The sequence below is a fragment of the Crocodylus porosus genome, unplaced genomic scaffold (genome assembly GCF_001723895.1).
Source record: "Crocodylus porosus isolate Cpor-Errol unplaced genomic scaffold, CroPor_comp1, whole genome shotgun sequence".
Classification (NCBI taxonomy): domain Eukaryota; kingdom Metazoa; phylum Chordata; order Crocodylia; family Crocodylidae; genus Crocodylus; species Crocodylus porosus.
Genome location: NW_017728914.1, coordinates 16,172,055 through 16,188,962, shown reverse-complemented (window position 1 = coordinate 16,188,962; position 16,908 = coordinate 16,172,055). Strand labels below are relative to the sequence as shown.

At 40.6% G+C, this 16,908-nt stretch overlaps 1 protein-coding gene across 2 annotated transcripts in view; it reads left to right on the top strand.

Annotated features, from left to right (window-relative positions):
• GABRG2 (gamma-aminobutyric acid type A receptor gamma2 subunit) overlaps positions 1-16,908 on the top strand; it is a 119,581-nt gene that overhangs the window by 33,184 nt on the left and 69,489 nt on the right. For both annotated transcript variants that reach the window (XM_019534880.1, XM_019534879.1), the window contains exons 2-4: positions 7,015-7,163; positions 10,642-10,709; positions 14,741-14,961. In XM_019534880.1, the coding sequence (XP_019390425.1) occupies positions 7,015-7,163; positions 10,642-10,709; positions 14,741-14,961 (438 nt within the window). The remainder of the gene's footprint in view (positions 1-7,014; positions 7,164-10,641; positions 10,710-14,740; positions 14,962-16,908) is intronic.

The following is a 16,908-nucleotide window of genomic DNA, read 5'->3' as shown; positions in this document are numbered from 1 at the left end:
CACTCACACAGTGGTGGCTGCCAGCACCACTGTACTGCTGACATGCCTTGTGCTGCTTGCCCACAGCAGGGGTGAGGGCAGCAGTGCCTTTCTGCAGGCTACACATGCTTGTTTGCCTGGGGGGGAGCTTGCACGCAGTGGCTGCCACCACACCACCATGCCCTGCATCCCATGTGGCTTTCCTGCCACCAGCCACAGGCAAGCAGTGTGAGGTGCGGTGGTGGCAGTGGCTGCTGCATGTGAGCTCCCCCCAAGTCAGGCAGCACACGTGTGGCCAGCAGAGGGGCCCTGCTGCCCTCGGCCCCCAGCCCTGTTCCTGGGAGTGGGCACAGAGTGCGCTGAGGTGGGGGACTGGCAGGGCCTTTCACCCCTCTGCCACCACACCCCGGGGAGTGCTCTGTTCCTTCTCCCTCCCTGGGCTGAGGGAGGGGAAAGTGTTGGGGAAAGCCCCACCAGGAGTGCTTGCCAGCTGGCAGGCACTTCATGTCTTCCCCCAACACATCCTCATTCCCTCAGCCCTCAGCTTGCTTTCCCTCCCAGCCCTGCCCCACAACCCCCAAGCCCCACTTACCTCCAGGAACAAAATAGACTGATCCTCCCCCTGTGGCAGCCTCCAGCAAGCGATTGCATCAGGTCCCACCCTTTTCCCCTCTCCCTTCCCCTCCAGGCAGGGCTGGGGCTTTCCTGCCCCTTTTGCAAACAGCACGTGCAGGCTGGAACTCAGCCAGCCTGCAGCGCTCTTTGCAAAAGGAGGAAATCTCTGGGTTTCCCTGCTAAAAGCGAAAATCCACATTTTCTCCAATTAAAATGGGAAATCCCTGCTTAGGAACCTCTAATTCATATTAGTAAGGAATTACTGTCCAGTCTTCTGTGAGACTTCTTTTGTGAGAAATTACTCAATAATGGAAGTAAGAAGTTTTCAGTCTGGTCCAAAGTAGATGCCATAATCATTACTGCTGATCATGATTTTATATAAAAAGGTTGCATCTTGCTTTTCACATGCTAGGGATAGCTAGTCAAGAAATATTAGAACTGAGTCTTTCTTTAAACACACCAAATTTTCTCTGAGTTGATGACTACAAAGGAAGAGCAAATACCTAATAGAATGTTTTACTGAAGCTATTTCTCTTGATATTATTTAGTACTATTGTGGAAGCAGTCATAAGCACTGTATCATAAAATGAACTAAAACCCAATAGTATAAAAATATATAATCAAGGGGCATATTTACGTGTGCACCATTAAGGTGATGTAAGGCTAAAATGTCACATTAGTTGTCATATTTAAGGTGCATTAAGGATGGGTAGACATGTGCCCATGATTAATCTGTCTTAAATACTGTGACTCAGGGTAATCTATCACTAAATTTTATACTTGCATAAAACAGGTACCAAATTTAGGCCCCATTAGTTAAGCCGTAACCCAGACGTAGATGTTATATGGCATCTTAACAGTGTTTTGGCTGCTCCAGCCTCAGTCAAGCCCACAGGTCCACGCATTGCCACCAGGAAGAAAAAATAGCAGCTGGTGTTGCTGCCACTAGCAGCTCCCTCATGCCCCTGCCTCTGCCTCTGCCTCTGCCTCTGCCTCAGGAGAGATTTGCAATACAGCTCCTGCAGCAGTGGGATGGCTTGCTGCCTGCCCAGGATTCAGGCACCCTTACAAGACAGCACTGGGGCTCCTGCCTGAGACAGCAGGTGGGCTGGGGCTGCATCTGATTTTAGTGCCTAGCATAACTTTGCCTTCTCTGACTGGCTCTGTCTTGGGCAAGTGCCTGGCTTCCCTGCTAGACACAGCCTGTGACAGAGCTGGCAGCTCCTTGGGACTCTGCTTGGCTCAGCCCAGGGTGCCAAGCCCCTACCCAAATTGGACCCATTTTAAATTAATCTTAGATTACTATCCACATTGAACAATAAGAAAAGCAGAGACACAAAAGAGTTGAAGTAAAAAAAAAGACACAGAACTGGGAATAGACTCCAAATTTGTGGACTGATCTACATCTGCTCTGAGCTTTAGTCACTTCTTAATAAATCTAAATAAATAAAACAAACATGTAACTCCTAGCGTTGTGTTGTCACATGAGGCTTCTTGTGCTCTAAATTCATACACTCTCTGATCTAAGTTAATAAATAATTATTAACTGAGAGCAATTTTCAGCTTCAAAGTGCTTTGCAAAAATACATATCAGAAACTTGACTCACAAGATAAGTCTCATTGAGTTACAAAAAGAATCAAGCAAGCTTGCACATAAGTAACTTTATGAGCTTGACAAGGCAGAGGGGAGTATAAAAGTTTTTGGGACCACATTCTGAGGTTCAGCTCGACCCCTTTAGTCACATTCTACAGCACCTTAAAGCTGAAGGACTTCCATTGATTTCAAATGCTCTGTACAGAATGAAGGGGACCAGAATCTGACGTATGATAATATTAGTAGTATTCCCATGTTTTCTTATGAGGAAAGAAATGGAAAGAGAGAAAGGGTAAGAGTAACTGATAGAGCTTGGTTTCAAACTCAGAACTTCTGCCTCAAACCAGTAGATATATTTATTTGAATATATATGCCTTCAAACCAAACCTTTATACATATGTAAACCTATGGTCTGTATATACATCTACAGACAGAATATGGGTTCATACACCTATCTTTGTTATATAAAATATTATACTGTAAAATATACAATAATGTAAGTCTATACATTCATTTGGTTTACCATTTGAGTACTCAATCTGAAGTCTCTGCCATTCATTAGGATAGAAGTATAATACCAATCTTCAGAGGACAGCTTCACCAGATTTGTTTCATACACTAAGATCACTTGGAAGACAGGGCAGCCTGTTTTTGGTAACATGCCCTCAGAGAGTCTTAAGGATATGAATGGGGCTTCAGTCACAACCTTCAAGAGCAGTAATGGCATTTGGACAGTTAATACCCTGAACATCAGATTGGGACCATTCTTTTACTTGCTCAGGTACTGGTGTACATAAGTTTGCATAGACAGATTTGTATACTATAAATTACATGCATTGCCATATGATTCCTTCTTATTTCTTGTAGAATTTTGTGCCCTTTCTTTCCAGATATTAGACTATTTCCCAAATGAGTGAAATGAGGAAAATGAGTTTACACTTTGCTAGGTTTGGAATGCCAAAATACCTAGACATGGCAGCTAATGTAGGGTTAATAGGCACTCTGTAGAGAGCAAACAGATTGCTCTGTGACTCGTGCAAACCATCATTAGACAGGCAACAACCCTCAGTACTAGTGAGCTCCCACTCAACAACATTGTCTGTGGACTTAAGGAAAAGTCTCCAGAGTGGTAGAAAACAAGGTACATTTCTATCTTTTAACATAAAGTCTGATCCTGTAAAGTGCTGAACGTTTGCTGAAAATTCAAAAAGGTAACATATATTATAGTCCACAGTATCTCTCAGGACCAGTTCATTGACAAGACATGTTGTTGGTATTACAGTGAGCCGTTCTCAAGCTATTTTTTAAAAGAAGCATATAATCATTATGAACAATATAGTTTGTCTTACTGTAAATAATAGAGGATCTGATCACATTGTGGTAGGTTCACCAAGAAGCACAAAATAAAAGCAACTCTTGGCCTAATAAGCTTTAACCTAATTAGATAGAAAATTATTTGTGATATTTTGGGAGACCTTATGGCTACTCTACTTTTTGTTACCAGCTCTCTCTCCCCCTGTTTCATTTCTTCATAGGATTAGATATATTTGATTTATTCAAACATAGATAATAATTTCTTATTCTTTAATCCCTGACCTTTTAAAACAGCATGAATATACTTCATATCTAAACATAAAGATCATCAGCATTAAGCATACATTTGAACTTTAAAAATATGAAATTATCATATTTTGACTATATAAAAGTGACAAGGGGAAAAGGAGATTGTAAAAAGCTGTGTCAGTTATTAAATATTGAAAATATTTTTTTTAATTCAAAATTTGTAAAAGTTCTCGATGTGTTTAGAACATTGTCCATTTTATTTATAAATTATCTGTGGAGGTAGATGAACTTCTATCTTATATAAATAGGAAAGTATCATATTAAAGAAAACTCAGTTTAGAGACATTAGAAGTCTTCTTTGGTTTAAACTTTAGCTTTCTGAAATGAATATTCCACAACTGCAGCAAGTTTGTGGCCTGAGCATATACTCAACCTAAAGGCAGGTTCTGCTTGAAAAATAGTTTTATGGGGTTCCATGAACTGATTTGGGGTTTTATTTAGCTGTTTTAAAAATATTAATTCCACATTGTATTATGTCAGTTTACAAGTACAAAGACTGGTTGTTTTTTTCTGAGTAGCCATTATTACTTAGTCTGATATTTGAAATGGCACCTTCTGTCTTACACAGTACCACCTGCAATACTATCATGTGAGCTAATTCTTATAAAACAGTATTTTCTGGACCAAAATTTCTATGGTAGATATCTAAGCAGAAAGGGGCCTTACCTCTCATAACTGCTGGCTCTGCAATTTTTCAAATGGCAAGCGATACAACAATGAACAGCTGTGATTATAAAAGTATTTTTTATATAACTGGTTTTCAGACCTGGGTCCATTCTTTTTTCTTGTTTTGTGACCAGTATTGATTAGACCATGGCCAGACCCAACCAGCATGCATTAAACCATAGCCAGACCCATGTATCAGGAGCATGATTTTAAGTTGACCATTTCCTCTAAAATGCACATTGCATTTCCAATAATAAACTTTATCACTGGTTGTCAAGAGAATACTTTTAAAATGTACTATTATATTACAGGCCAGATTTATAAGATTATGTTCTGCATTGTCATATATCCATTTAATACATCCAAAAATCTACATTTTGAAGATATATATGAAAGATCTTCAAAAAAAGAAAGCAAGAAAAATCAACAAATTTAAATAGAAGCATCTGTGTGGTATAATATCCTGATTTATGTTTAGTTTTAAAACAATGACTATTAGAACATAATTAGTGAGGAGTCATTGTTAAAATTATGAGTCAGGTTCATCATTTCTCTCTCCTACTGCTGTGCTGTACTCTGGTGATGACTATCTGTAAATGCCACTTTACTGCATTTTCAGTCATTTTGCACTACCAGGGCAGTGCAAACCAGCCAGCATGAAACCTGCAGATCCAGCCTGTAACATTGTCTCTGAACCAAGCTTTGCCTTTTAGATCATTAAGGATTTCGTTCTGTTTGTCATGAAGGATCAATCTAATCAACAACACAAGATTTTACACTGGTTCACTTCTTTCATGTTCAGAAATACATTTAACAAGTGAAAGGATATATTTTATGTTCAATTTCCCTTTAGTTTAGGAAAAGAGATCATTCTACCTTAGAAGAAGAATTTGTAATGGATTACACACTAGGGAACACGATAGTCGATAAATTAGTTTCTATATATTTCATACAGAGTTAGAACATGTAATCCAGTGCCCTACATTTGGAATAAAAATCTATGAATTCTTACTTGACACAGGAAGGTATACCTCTAGTAAACAGCTACTCCTCTGAAATGCAATTAGATCTTTGAAACTCCATGCAGTTGAATAAATCAGTATTCCTTACCAGATTAATTATCTATGTACTGTTTGTCTGTATACAGTAGAGTGTTATGCAGCACAATGCCAATTAAAACTGATCCATTAATCACCAATAAAAAATTAAAGGTTCATTATCTGTAACTCTGTCTGAGACGAAGAGGAAGGCTGGGTTATGTAAGTGCCTGTATAGCGTTGACTGGAGGCTCAGGATGTCTAAGTAGTACGGGGGAGTGGGGGGGAGGAGTGCAAGCATTGGTGGAGGAATGCATTTAATAGTGGAAGATAACTGTTTAAAGATATAACATGTGCTGTCTCTACTTCAAGCTTCCCAGTGTTAATGAGCATGCAAAATAAGCAGAGTGTTGACTCTAGACCACTGTTCCCAGGAACACTCACTCTGGGATGTATTGTATTGATTATATGACCTCTTGGTCTTATCTTATACTCAAAAGTTCAGGCTGCATTGCTTACTGAGATAGCCCAAATGCTTTCAACTCCCAGTGGTTTCAAGCACAGGAGGCATTAGGTATCTCTTCAGTTCTTGGGAGGCATTAGGCATCTTTTCAGATTCAACTGGGAATGGGAGAGATGTGGTCTAGGTCAGGGTAGCTAGCTCTATGATCTCCATGTCTCCTTATTTACAAAGGAGTGTTCCACATATCGCACCACAAAAAAATGAATATCTGGGGAAGATAGGGGAAGGGAAGAACTTACTGAAATTTTGAGTTGCAGGATGCCCTCTAGAAGCTATTATTTTTTCAGGCCTCGATAGCTGTATTTTCTTTTCTTCAGTACTCAGTAGACTAGGTTTCATGTCATGTAAGTCCAGCTTCGGAGACAGAAAAAAAATGGCAGACTATTTTTATTTCTGGTTAGGCACAGGCCTGGGTTAGCAAAAGTAAAAATGAAAATTATAAATAAAAATATGTAATGAGGTTTCCAGTTGCAGAACCACCACAAGTTTGCTTAAATCTACAGAAGCTCCATGACTGTTTATTTGAACTATTTTAATTATTAGTCCTGTCAGTAATAGAATCCATCAAGTTATCTTCTCAAAGAGAAGTGACATAACAGCATTATGAATGGACAACAAGATATTTTGGTAGAATATTGCATAAGCTAAGTGACAACTAGTTTTGTTATAATAAGTCCTACTTCAGTCAGCAGCAGAAGATATAGCCATGTTAAAAGGGCAGAACCATCAATTCACCATAGAACAGGTAGGAAACAATCTTTGCTTTACTGAAAAGGAAGTTCTCTACAGTCCGTGGTAACCTCAACTAATATGTTACATTCTAGATATAATACCCAAATGGGTTTGTACAATATTGCAGTACTATTAAAGGAAGATTATTAATTCAGTGCATTTCCCCAAAGGGGCAATGTATGAATGTAACTGCAACATACAGACTTTTCATATGGATCTTTTCTCCAATATTTTTTTCCTAACAGTTCTATTCAAAAGGGTGATGATGATTATGAAGATTATACAACTAATAAAACTTGGGTTTTGACTCCCAAAGTCCATGAGAGTGACGTCACTCTTATTTTAAATGGTTTGCTTGAGGGATATGACAACAAGCTGCGGCCTGATATAGGAGGTATGTGAATTTTTTTAACCTACTTTTGCCTGAATGTGGGGGGAAGTGGGGCAGAAAGATAATTTTTATTTGCTATTATTTTGGAAGTTGAATCCCCCAGATCAGATGCAAACAAAATAAAACACACTGGCCAAGTCTACACAAGACTCTGACTGCACAGCAGTTTCTTGTTACTGTGCAGTAGCATTGTGTTGCACAAAACATGATGCAGTGCCACCGAGCAGTAGTTACAAGCTCCTGCTCAGTCAATGTCACCAGGAAGCTGTTCAGGGATGCTCCTGTGCAGTAATGCTGACTACTGTGTGGTCATTTAGTACTTGTGTATGCAAATACTAAATGACTGTGCATAAACAACTGCGCAGTCAGAGTCTCCGGTAGATGCGGCCAGTAAATCTTAATTTTGTTCAGAGTCCTATCTGAGCAAGGAATCTGTGCTTGTGGCTAAAGTTTTAAAACATGGGCACATAAGGTAGGTCATTAGATCCAAGCAAGACATATACATTTAACTGTCCTCATTTGTAGAAGTGAGAAATATTTACAAATTCTATTTGTGAAAGCAGCAGGAACACAACAACATGGACTGACTTTCATATTTAAATGCCTACATAAGAAATTAGCACTTAACTTTTGAGTATTTAGTTTTAGAAATGTTAGCATGTCTAATTTATTCATATGGATATATAATATAATTATAGTGTTAGAAGTACTAGAACAAGAGGGAGAGGAAAGTAAGTATAAATATAGGAGAACTTATATATACAGCATATCCTCATGACGTGGAAGTCAGTGGCTCTAAAATCATTTGCATTAGCTGGGATCTTATTCATATTGGTTTCAGATAAGCTTTGAAAAGCAAAGGAGTACCTGAAGAAGTGGAGCAGTATATAAGTTATTTTTCATATCCTAAAGCTGTGGGAGAGAATATAATGACATTACAGAAAGGAGGAAAGAGAATCCATGAACAAGAGCAAAGGGAAGCGGAGAGGAGAGAGGTCCATGTAGCTGGCTAGTTCAAACAAGTCAATAGAGAGGTTTAAAATCAACTAGGACAATTTTAAATTCCAATGAAAATTATCATGAGGGCCTATGTAATTAAAACTCAGTGATAGTATATATGTATGGATCATAAAGTTAAGAGAGGATTTTCCTATGGTACACATGAACAGAAATGCTATTTGGCTTCTTGTTCCAATCCAAGAGTTAAGGGATTAAAAAGAATGAATAATTCATAAAAAGGCATCTGGAAAGATTGGTTCAGTTTTAGGCAGGGGTACCTAGGAGTAATGTGGTCAGCCTGAGGGAATATAATTGTTTTTAATGCCTGTTTTACAAGTTTCAAATACTGTTGCCATTTTGGTCTCAAGGGGCACATCTACAAATGCAATAAAGGTGCATGAATAAATTCTGGATTTTAGTGCCCTGGAGTTTATTACTTCTGGGAACTGCATCTGTACATGAGCCTGGGAGTGCAGCACATTGAGCAAGGTCAGAGCAGCCTTGGCTGGCAGGGGACCTGGGGGTCAGCCTGCCAGCTTGGGGCTTCTCTCCCTGGCTCAATGTACTGCAGAGGGACTGACTGAGGCATGAAGGTGCTTCATTGTCGGGCTAGCTGCCAGGTCAGGTAGAGCAGCATTTACATGTGCTGCTGCAGAGTTCTTTGCTCCGCAGTAGGATAGTACTTGTATTTACAAGTACCGTTTTGCTGCAAAGTTAATTAATCTAATCCAGCCTAATAAGGATGCATGTGTAGATGTATGATGCTAACTGCACAGGTAGTTAGCCAACTGCACAGTAAACATCTTGTGTAGATGTGCCCAAGAAGTTGTTGTTTATTAGGGCTGTGTGAAGCATCAGTTCCTGATTCGATATGGTGGAGATTCAGCCCGATTCGGTGGCTGACTCGGAATCTGAATGGAGTCAGGAAACCCTTTAAGTTCTCCAAATAGAATTGGAACCATCCAAATTGATTCGGAGAGATTCAGAAAGATTCTACGATTTGGACCTGGACACGACTTTAAAAGTTTTTTTCTACATATCTCAAGGTGACTCATGAATGCTGAGCTGCTGGGGCAAATGAAACATCCAACAGAAGGACAAGAGGCTCCCCAGTGTGCTCAGTAGCAGACCCCGAAGTGGACCAGAAGGACTTTTAGTCCACTTCCAGGTCCACTGGGGAGCATGTGGGGGGTCCCCTGCATCCCCCAGCTCAGCAACTGGTGCCTCCTGGGTCTGGGGGGGTACCTGTGGCTGACTGCTGAGCTGGGGAGGCATAGGACCCCCACAGCATGCTCCCTGGTGGACCCAGAAATGGATGAGAAGCACTTCTGATCTGCTTCCAGGTTTGCCACTGAGCTTTCAGGGCCCCCCCTGCACTCCTGTGGGATGCTCCATCTGCCTTACCATTGCAGCATTCACGAGCTGTGTCTGGTACCTCAAAGTATATAGAAAAAAACATTTAAAGCTTTGTCTATAGATGCATCACTGATTCTCTAAATCAGCATCAAATCTTCAGATTTAGATTTGGCTTAATTGAACCAGGGACAGTGATCCAAATCAATGAATTGAATCACAGTTTCCAATTCAAGCCAAATTCAAATCTGAATCAAATATGGCCCATTTTGCACACCCCTACTGTTTATCTTCAGCCATAACTTCAAGCTATACCAGTTATATGCCTTCGGTCTTATAATACGAATAAGCAATGCAATGCTTCATAAAAAGAATTTTAAAAATGTATTTTCTCAACTAGTGCTCACAGATAAATTATGTTGTTGCAATCACTCCTTCAGATACTCCCTACAAATATGCATGCACAATCTCATGCTGACCTGACTTATACTATAGTGAGGCCACTGGCTTTGGGAGTTATTAATTACATATGTCCACACCCCAATTAATACACCACACACTGGGTGCATCTACACAAGATGTTTAGTGTAGAGCTGCATAATTAGCTCCTCAATAAAGTCTCAGTGTCTACACACCTGTTAGGGTTCAGGAAACTAGTTAACTCCACCCTAGATTTGTACTTGTAAATAGAAGTACTATCCTGTGGTGGTGTTCTTTAGTACACAACAATGCATTGACTTGGCTGGCTGGGGTATGAGAGTGCTTCAGTGTGGGGGCTGCTTGCCAGTTAGCCCCACACTGAAACACTTGTGCCCCAGCCAGCCCCTCTGCAGCATGTTGAGCTAAGTCAGAGCAGTTCCGGGCTGGCAGACTGACCCCCCAGGCTCTCTAGCAGCCAGGGCTCTTCTGACTCTGCTCAACATGCTGCCATCCATATGCATGTGTAATTGTGGTGCCTGGGAGCAATAAACTCTGATGTGATATGTGCTGGAGTTTATTGCTCCACGTTAATAGCATGTGTAGATGCACCCACTCATGAATACACATGAGATACTCCAGACACAATTACCTTATGCATGTTAGAAGTTGACTTTTATTTGTATTACTGATGCTTTTGCTTTCCTTCCAGTGAAGCCAACAGTAATTCACACTGACATGTATGTAAACAGCATTGGTCCAGTGAATGCTATCAATATGGTAGGTAAATTTTGTTACATTTTTTGTTCAGCATGTTTCATTTGATGCATGTAATATACCTTTATATGTGCAAAACTGTATCAATTTTAATATTTTGGCATTGCAGTATACATCACTTATTTTAATTTTTTTTATCTCATTGCTATTGAGGAGTGGGTAGGTCATGGCTGTATGGGAAGGTGGAAATGGAACACAGTTTTACATTAAGGACAATGTTGATAACTTTATTGCACAGGTTTTACAACACTATGCCCCCATATGTCCATCATGGAAGACTTGAAAAATTAAGATTAGAACATGCTAAACATTTGTGGGTGGGAGGGTATCAGCATTTTGATAATCTTCATATCTCACAAACAAGAGCCTGTGTAAAATAGCCATTGTACCATTTGTGTCAGAACTGAAGAAGTATTATAAAGGCAATTTACATGTCTGGGGGTACAGAAGTGGAAGATAGATCTGTGGATAGCCTCTGGTAAAGGTCTGGGAAGAGCAGTGTTGGATGTCACTGTGGGTGGATGATAGGTGGACAAGGCCTTTTTCAAACAAGTAATGGAAGATTTCAAGTCCTGGACTTGGTTTTTATATGGGACTTTAATTGTCAGGGTATCTGTTGGAAGGAAAATAGCAATGCACAAGCAGGCAAGCAAATTCTTGGAGTGTGCTGGGGATAAGTTTTTGATACAGATGGTAGAGAAGCCAACTAAGGGCAGAAGTTGTTCTTGACTTACTGCTCACAAACAGGGAAGAATTGGTTGAGGATGTAAAGGTAGAAGGTAACCTGAATGACAATAAGCATGAAATGACAGAGTTCTATATCCTAACGGAAGGAACAAAGGAAAGCAGCAAAACAAGGACACTGTTCTTCAGAAAAGCAGACTTTGACAAACTCAGGGAACTGGTGGGTAGGATTTCCTGGAAGGCAAGTCTGAGGGGAAAAGGAGTGTAGGATAATGTGGAAGACAATCTAGTTATGGATGATTCTGAGAAGGCCAAAGCATTTAATGCCATTTTTGCTTCATTTTTCACAAGTAGGGGCAGCAGCCAGTTGATGAATGCAGTTGTCAGCAAAGATAGGGAAGAATACAAACAGCCTAGAGTAATGCCAGAACAGGCTAGGGACTACTTAGAGAAGCTAGAAGTTTTCTGTCAGCAGGGCTGGGCAGGGTACACCCTAACATACTGAAATAACTATCTGGGGGTAGTTTTTAAGTCACTGGCTATCCTTTTTGAGAACTCCTGGAGGTCAGGTGAGGTCCCTCATGAATGGAAAATACAGTGCTCATCCTTAAGAAAGTGAATAAGGAGGATCTAGGGAGTTACAGACTAGTAAGCTTGACTTCTATACCCAGAAAAATCATTGAACAGGTCCTCAAGGAATCTGCTGTGAAAATGCCAAGAGGAGAAAAAGGTGACTAGGAGCAGTGAGCATAAATTTACTAAGAAAAAGTCATGCCTGACTAAACAGATTTCCTTATACGATAAGCTGAGAGTCTCTGTGGCTGGAGGGAGAACAGCAATATACCTTGACTTTAGCAAGTTCTTTGGTGCTGTCCCTCACAACATTCTTATTAACAAGGTAAGAAAATACAGACTAGATGAAAGTACTGGATGGTGTATACATAACTGGTTAGATCATCATACTCTAAATGTTTAGTTGATGATCTTCATTAATGGTCCAGAATGACCTGACTATGCTGGAGAAATCATCTGCAATTAATGATATAAGATTCAAAAAGGACAAGTGCAAAGTCCTACATTTGGGATGAAGGCACAAATACAGACTGAGGAATGAGTGAGTGGGCTGCAGTACTGCAGAAAATTGAATTGCAGTACTGCAGAAAATTGAATTGCAGTACTGAGGGTCACAGTGAAGCATAATTTGAATATATGCTAACAGTGTGCTCTTGTTGGAAAAAAAAATAAAAGGCCAATAAAATACTTGGTTGTATTAACAGGAGCATCACTTGCAAATCACTTCCCCTCTGCTCAGCACTGGTGAGGCCTTGCCTGGAGTACCATATTCAGTTTTGTGCCCCACACTTCCAGAAGAATGTGGACAGTCTTTAAAAAGTCAAACACAAAGCAACAAAAATAGTTTAGGGATCTGGGAGGCAAGACAAATTAGTGACATTTAGTCTGGAGAAGAGGACATTGAGGCAGGATTGGTTTCAGATACCTGAAAAGTGATTAAATAGAGGATAAGGGTGCAGACAGAAGTGACAATTTTTTGCCTGGTCACAGAAAACAGCTTAGAGCTACTACCAAACACAAATTCACAGCTGCAAACAGCTTCAAAAATGTCCAGTCGGGTGAAAATCTGACCCTTCATTGCATGAGGTATCAGATAAAGATGATTCAAAATGTATTCTCTTTTGTAACTTGTGTCTGCCAAGCTCCCAGCTTGTTGCTGTTTTCAGAATGGGAGGGAAAAAAGGGAGCAGAGGGAGTTCAATCAGGGGCTTTTTCAGCCTCCCCCCCCCCCCCACACACACAGAGGGCAGGACAGGTGTATTGCAGTCCCCCCAAGGTGGGGGGGGGGAGCTTCAATTCACCCACCCCATCCCTCAGCAACATCTTGGGAGCCCCAAGCATGAGATCCCTCTGCTGCCTTTTCCCCCTCCCATTCTGAAAACATCCAGCACTGGCAGAGAGCCTGCCTATTACTATGGGAACTTGGCTGCAGGCTCCCAACTGGCAGCTAGATTTCCCTCCCCCCTAGAACCAACAGCGAACTTCTGTTTGGTCTGAGGTAATGTTGTAACTCAGAATTCTTTACAAAACTGGTTCTGAGTTACAGCTGGAAGCTGCACTTCTGTTTGCACCCAAAGATAGGTTTTTATCTGTGGCTGTAGGGGACAGGACTAGGAGCAATGGCCCCCATCTTCATCAGAGGAAACTTGGGTTGGAGATTAGGAGTAATGTTTTGACTATGATCATGGTCAAGCATTGAAACAAGTCACCTAGAGAAATAGAATCTCCATGCTTGGAAACTTTCAAAAGCAGGTTAGACAGACACTTGGATGGGAGGGTTTGAACAGAGAGCTGGACTAGATGTCTTTGTGATGTCCTTTCCAGTCTTATTTTTCTATGAAACTATACTACATGTATATAAAGAATGACCAAGTTCCGCAGGAGAATGAAACTCAGACACAGAGGTGAATTTGGAAAGCTTAAATGTCATCAACTTGCAATGTGGGAAACCTGGATTGACTGTCTGTCTAAATTATTAGAAATTTACCTGGATCCATTTAAATCATTTCAAGTCAAATAACCAATATTTAGGGATGATTCCCAGGATGTTTCAAGGAAGGCAAACAACCTTAGTTAAATGGTTTAATCAGGGGTGATGATGACTTGAGCAGGGGGCTAGACCTTGTAGGAAACCTTCCAACCCTGCTTTTTTGTGATCCAATGAACCTATCATCTATCTTATTAATATTTCCCTGAAAGGAGATTTCTTTCCTAATACCCAGAGAAAATCTTAAAGTATTTGGAGAATATAGCTCAAATTATAAATCCATTACAGTCTAGGCAGTGTGGGATAGAAGCAGCTGTATGCCCTATTGTATTCAGCAAGCAGACAAGAAGAACACTCATGTCCATTGCCAAGATCTTCATAAAAAACATGGGTGCAGGGAAGGGCAGGAACAGGAGACTACAGAACTGCTTGCCTACTTCAACTGTTCCGCAGACTGATCAAACATTACTCCCCTGCCTCCCCACTGCCTCCCAACTGAGATTTATTTGGTATGAGGTTAAGCACCATGACTTTAAAAAGACAAAGTCTTCAATTCAATTCTGATTTGGGTCAATTTGAAGTGCATTACTAATGAGGGGAAAAAAAGAATCAATCCCCAAATTGATCACATCCATTGTTTTATTAGTACTCATGTCAGGTCGTCTTAGTTTTATCTGAAAAAGTGCTTGGAGCAAATTTAGGAAAAGTTTTTTTCAAGTGAAGCTCTGATATGATCTGTGGAATGCTATGTTTGACAATGCTTCATCAATATTTCCGGTTGATACAACAGGAGTATACAATCGATATATTTTTTGCCCAAACCTGGTACGACAGACGTCTGAAATTCAACAGTACTATAAAAGTGCTTCGGTTGAATAGCAACATGGTGGGAAAGATATGGATACCAGATACGTTTTTCCGAAACTCCAAGAAGGCTGATGCTCATTGGATAACAACTCCCAATAGGATGCTCAGGATCTGGAACGATGGCAGGGTTTTATACACACTAAGGTATTCAAATTTGATTTTAAATTCGATTCCTTAAGTAAAGAAAACTGTTTTTATGCAAGAGTAGCATAAATAGGAAATGCTTCCAAACTGATTTAAAATAATTTCTGAGACAGAAACATAACTTAAGGTATATAGTAGCATAAAATAAAAAATAGAAAATAGAAAAAGAGCTTCATTGTTGTTGGGCACTATACAAACAAAGTTAAAAAGATGCTGTTTAAAAATGTAAACATTCTAAAATTATTCTACATAATCAGATTATTTTAGAACTGAGGACCATTTCAAGCTACAAATTGTGGTTTTATAAGATGCTTTTTTTGTTGTCTACTGAAAATCTACATATTGAAAGCGAAAACACCCATCATAATTCTAATGAACAGATCTGAAACCTTAGATAAGAAAATGTTCAAGATATTTGAAGAACTATCTGACTTACCAAAAGATTTTTATTATGTAGTTATCTTACATTCATTATGCATTATATTTTAAGATGTGATAAAACAATGATTACCATAAAAATCTATGGCAAATCAAAGTTAGTCTGTTAAATCAGATCCTGATCTACTTTTGAAATGTTAAATTGGACATCATACCTTAACCTACACTGTTTTTGCTGTCTGAGCTTTACTACCTTTGTCTTCAAGCCACTCAGTTTCTCTCTTTAATGACTGGATTTTAACATGTAGTCAGTTGTCCTGTGTTATGGGACAGGCACCAAAGGCGGTATTGAACCGGAGTGGCTGCCCTGCTCTCAGGGTCTCATCCTGGTGTCTTACCTGCCACACTTTGATGTTGAAGTAAAGTAGGGAGGTGGCTTTCAGAGACCAGGGAGCTCAAGCTTCCTACCCTGCTCCTCCTTAGGCTCATCTTTGCCAGCTTTATTTAGAGGCTTGTCTCTGCCTCTGTACCTACTGCACAGCCCACAATTTCTCTGTCTTCATGGCTCTGGCTCCATTGCCCTAATTGCCTTCAGGGCTGGAATTGTGGCCTCTGTCCTCTCTTATAACCATGCCCATGCCTCACACGTATCACTAGGTATAAATTTGGAGAGAGACACTCAACAAAACACTTGACCCCTCAGGGCTTAAATGTATCAGGGCTTTGACATTCTGGTTTTAGCCATCTTACTCTGGCTCTACCCCTCACCCCATCTCGACTGCCCCGGACCTTGGCTCCTTAGCTGCAGTGTCACCCTCTCAGGCTCTGTGCCCCTCAGCCTTCTAGCCTTTTCCCGGTCTGGACCTGCTTACATGGGTTTTTTAACTGCAGGCTCTGATTCCCAATTTAGTTGCATCCTCTAGAAACAGTGGCACCATTGCTCCAGGTGCTCCCTGCTGCCTCCAAGCCTCCCCTAACTGTTGTTTCCAGCCCTCTGGTTTTAAACTTAACCACGGGTATAAGCTAGTTGCTCTTACACTGAAATTTACTTCCAGCCTGGGTCTGCCTCATACCAAGATGATAACGAATAAACACTTAACAAAAATAACTTTACTTTAATGCCTGGTGTTACTGAGCTTCATCCAGCCCCCTGTGGCCTGGAGTTCCTTTGCCTGGAGCTTCCACAGTGGTGCTATAGTTACGAAGCCTGTAGCCATTACCCCCTGGGTCACCTGACCCACTACTTCCCCATCAGGCCCATCAGTCACAGCCCTGATTGTGTTTTCCACACGGGGGGCAAGCAGCCATTTTCCTTAAAGGCCTCTCTGTTCCTAAGAGATTCTCCAGGGCTCTGGAGTCGGTTGGTTGCTTCCTGACTCTCTTTTTCAGTAATGGGGTAAAAGCCCCATTACCTTCTATTATATAGGAGTAATGCTAGTAGGCCGCATCCAGACAAGCAGGGCCATGCAGTATGTTGCACTGCAAACATGTCTGCAGTGCCACATATCGCACATTTAGATGTTTTTCAGACTGCAAAGGAGCACTGCCTGTGCATACACTGCTCTGCAT